Source organism: Eurytemora carolleeae, unplaced genomic scaffold (genome assembly GCF_000591075.1).
Source record: "Eurytemora carolleeae unplaced genomic scaffold, Eaff_2.0 scaffold1544, whole genome shotgun sequence".
NCBI lineage: Eukaryota > Metazoa > Arthropoda > Copepoda > Calanoida > Temoridae > Eurytemora > Eurytemora carolleeae.
In genome coordinates this window covers 52,068-55,419 of record NW_019397502.1, presented here as the reverse complement: position 1 = coordinate 55,419, position 3,352 = coordinate 52,068, and the positions used below count along the sequence as shown (strand labels likewise).

At 34.3% G+C, this 3,352-nt stretch overlaps 2 protein-coding genes across 2 annotated transcripts in view; one reads left to right on the top strand and one right to left on the bottom strand.

Moving 5' to 3' along the window:
* The window catches only part of LOC111714618 (prenylated Rab acceptor protein 1), a gene marked incomplete in the record, with an annotated part of 5,237 nt that extends 4,381 nt beyond the window's left edge, over positions 1 to 856 (bottom strand). Inside the window, 1 exon segment of the mRNA XM_023489765.1 lies at positions 748 to 856. Within this exon segment, the coding sequence (XP_023345533.1) occupies positions 748 to 798 (51 nt within the window).
* Positions 857 to 1,884: 1,028 nt separating this feature from the next.
* Positions 1,885 to 3,352, top strand: part of LOC111714616 (kelch-like protein 18) — a gene marked incomplete in the record, with an annotated part of 10,605 nt that continues 9,137 nt past the window's right edge. Inside the window, 6 exon segments of the mRNA XM_023489764.1 lie at positions 1,885 to 1,972; positions 2,050 to 2,085; positions 2,333 to 2,393; positions 2,685 to 2,749; positions 2,948 to 3,017; positions 3,121 to 3,206. Of these exon segments, the coding sequence (XP_023345532.1) occupies positions 1,921 to 1,972; positions 2,050 to 2,085; positions 2,333 to 2,393; positions 2,685 to 2,749; positions 2,948 to 3,017; positions 3,121 to 3,206 (370 nt within the window).

The window sequence follows — 3,352 nt, the reverse complement described above, 5'->3', positions numbered from 1 at the left end:
AGCGGTGTATATTTTAATAGTTCTAATAGTTCTAATCACATGGCCCCCAAGCCTGTCCTAGCCTTAGCGCTCGGCCTCCCTAGCCTGTAGAAGCCTTAGCGCTCGGCCCAGAAATTGTCTTAACCTAACCAAGCCCTAACATAATGAAAAATAAATAATAATAGTTTAGCGGAAAAACAAGTGGTACGTTAATACGTTGATAGTTTCTCCGCCAAGGTCCTGCATCATGCAAGAATGAAGTGGCGGGTCAGGTCACCATTTATTCTTCTGGATCCATGGCTGCATTTCTATGCTCATCATAAATGTTTTTAAAATCATATAGGGTCATGCACCTCTTTACTGCCTCAGGCAGTTGGTTCCAGCCTTTAACAACTCTAATAGAAAAAAAGTTTTTCTTATGTCCAGGTTTGTTCTCTTCATCTCCAGGTTGAATATAGATGAGTTCAACCTTGAGCTAGCTGTAGAGGCTGAATTTAACCTAGTAAACCAGGTTTTTTCGCAAACATCATCATGCTGGTGCAATATTTTCCAGGTGTGTATCATGTCACCTCTTCTTCTTCTCTCCTCTAGGGAGGGTAAGCCTAATTCTTTCATTTTGTCTTGGTAGGTTCCTGGCTTCAGTCCTGCTGTCATTCTCACAACTCTTTTCTGGACATCCTCAAGGAGGTCATCATGAACTATGATAGGAGGGAGGGATGGGGGGGTCCAAAAATCGTTCTCTATAACAAAACAGACCCAAATTTTCACCTTTGCTTTATTCAAAGTCGAATCTTCGCCTAAATCAAGAGAAACTGACATTCCAGGCCTATAGGTTGAACTGCTTTAAAACACGATGACGATAAAAATTCTAATTTACCTGTCTCCGCCAGACTCTCTCTTCTACACGTATGTTATTGTGAACAGCTGATTCAGATTGTTTAGAAGAGATAGATAGATAATAATTTAAATATGTATAGAAATAAACAATATTTACCGTAAAGGCGATAAAAAAGCATAAAAATGTTAAGCTTTTAGTATTTAAATAGAGAAACTATCTTACGATGGAATAATAAATTTTAAAGATTGTGTAAAAACTATTAAAGTTTTCAGATTTTTATTTATAGATGAACAAAGACGACAAATCAAAAGCGCAGTATACCGCGCTTACGTTTAATCTTAGAAACTTTTCCACAACAAAAAACATAAATAGGTTAGGCAACAATAGACAGCTCAAAAACCGAGATTTAAATTCCTCGTATATTGTTTAGGTCAGCGTTTCAGAACTTTTTAAAGAGGAAGTAAAGAACGCGTTCGACCTAAATTCTGATTATTATTGATATAAGATGTAGGTTTCAAAGATGATTTAAGAAGTATAGGTTTCAAACAAGCGATCGAAGACTTCTGCTAATATAATTTTTGACGTAGGTTTCTTACAATGTCAATAGTTGAGCCTTAAACTCGAATAGTTATCCCTTTCCAATCATTAATCAAATTATTATCATTGTTTTAACAGTTATTTTAGATAAAATTCAAAATGGAGAGTGATGATGAAAATCTTCCAATAGGATTGTCTATATCTCAGAACCAAAGATCTGATATTGGACTTCCATCATCATCCAGCAACCAACGAGTAGACACGGAATGGAATGCCTTTCAGCTTTCAATAGCCAGGTTAATTTTATTCTTTTTTTTTAATCAATTAAGCTAGTTTTGCAGAAAAAAATCAAATTCAAACTGAATTAATACATATAGTTTTATTTTATTTCTTCCTTTTCACTTCACTTTTTGTTTTGATTTAACTTCCCTGATTGGTCATATTTGATTCCTCCCCAGATGGGGGGGGTTTGGAGGAAGAACATTCAATCATTATTTTACCCCTTTGGATGATTGTCGAAATACAATTTGTTTGTATAGGAGCACGCTTCGAATGCTTTCCCCTGTATGGAGGATATAAGACGACAAGGAAAACTGTGTGACGTAAATCTTATAATTGGTAAACATTCACAATTATTTTAATAAGTAGAATTGGATTTATTGTTTCTTGGTAATATTTTTGTTTTCTAATTTTAGGAAGCCACTCATTCAAAGCTCATCGGATAGTCTTAGGAATATAGATAGCTAAGAAAGTAGTTTTATTCTATTATTAACTCTCTTTATTCTGTTATTTACACCCCTTCGCCCCGTTATTCTGTTATTTACACCACTATGCCCCGTTATTCAGTTATTTACACCACTGTGCCCCGATATTTAGTTATATACAGTATACACCACTCCGCAATGTTTTCAAATATAGTATTACATACACCCCTTAGTATTCACCCTTGCGCCCCCATTATGCTATCTTCTATCCCAGCTGCCTCAGTTCCCTATTTCCGAGCAATGTTTACAAACGACATGGTTGAGGCCAACCAAAGGTACAAATTTTATTCAATATTTTTATACAAAAGTATCGTTTAAGTTGGATATTAATTATTAAATTAAATTAAAGTACCCTTTTCAAAGAGTGCCGTTAGCGACGAACAAGACCATCTAAAAATTGTTGATTTTCTTTCTGAATCATGAAACAAATCTTAAAAATTTTCTTGCTTCTTGGTTTCTGTCAATAATCAGCTAAAAAAACGATATTTCAAATTGTTCAACCTACTCAACTTTTACCTAATACAAGATGAAATAAAAAGTTGGTTAAAAAATAGTTGTTTGTTTAGTGAGATAAAAATTCAATCGGTCGACCCATCGGCTATGGAAAGTATTATCAACTACGCATACTCAGGTATCCTTCATAAATAGATGTTAGTTGTTTTAATTATGTTAGTGATGTTAGTGTAAACAAAGTTTTTTACAGTATTTTTGACGTATTTTGAATATTGCTAAAATATTCCACTACGAACAGCATGTACTTCTGTGTAGTTAGTTTTACCTGGGGGTGATGATTTGTTATTAAAAAATACACCCCTTATAATATATTTAGGAAAGATTGTGATCTCAACAAATAATGTTTTGAATTTGATGATGGGTGCAGCATTTTTTCAACTTACACGGTAAATTGATTGATTGATAGATTTAGTTATGATTGAAGTTATCAATGTTCAAGGGCATATTCTATCAAAGTTCGTATTTTTGACGATCAATCATATAATTCAGGGTTAGAGATGCTTGTGCAGATTTTCTCCAGCTCCGACTATCTCCACAGAATGTTCTGGGAATCAGACACTTTGCAGAATCTCATGGTGAGCATTGGACATTAAACAACAAAACATAATTTAATTGTTAGTTATTTTGCAAGATATGATTGTTATTTAACAGATTGTAAAGTTTAAGTTATCCTCTCCATTGATAGATTGGCATGTCCGATTCACTTCTCCAGGGGGGGGGG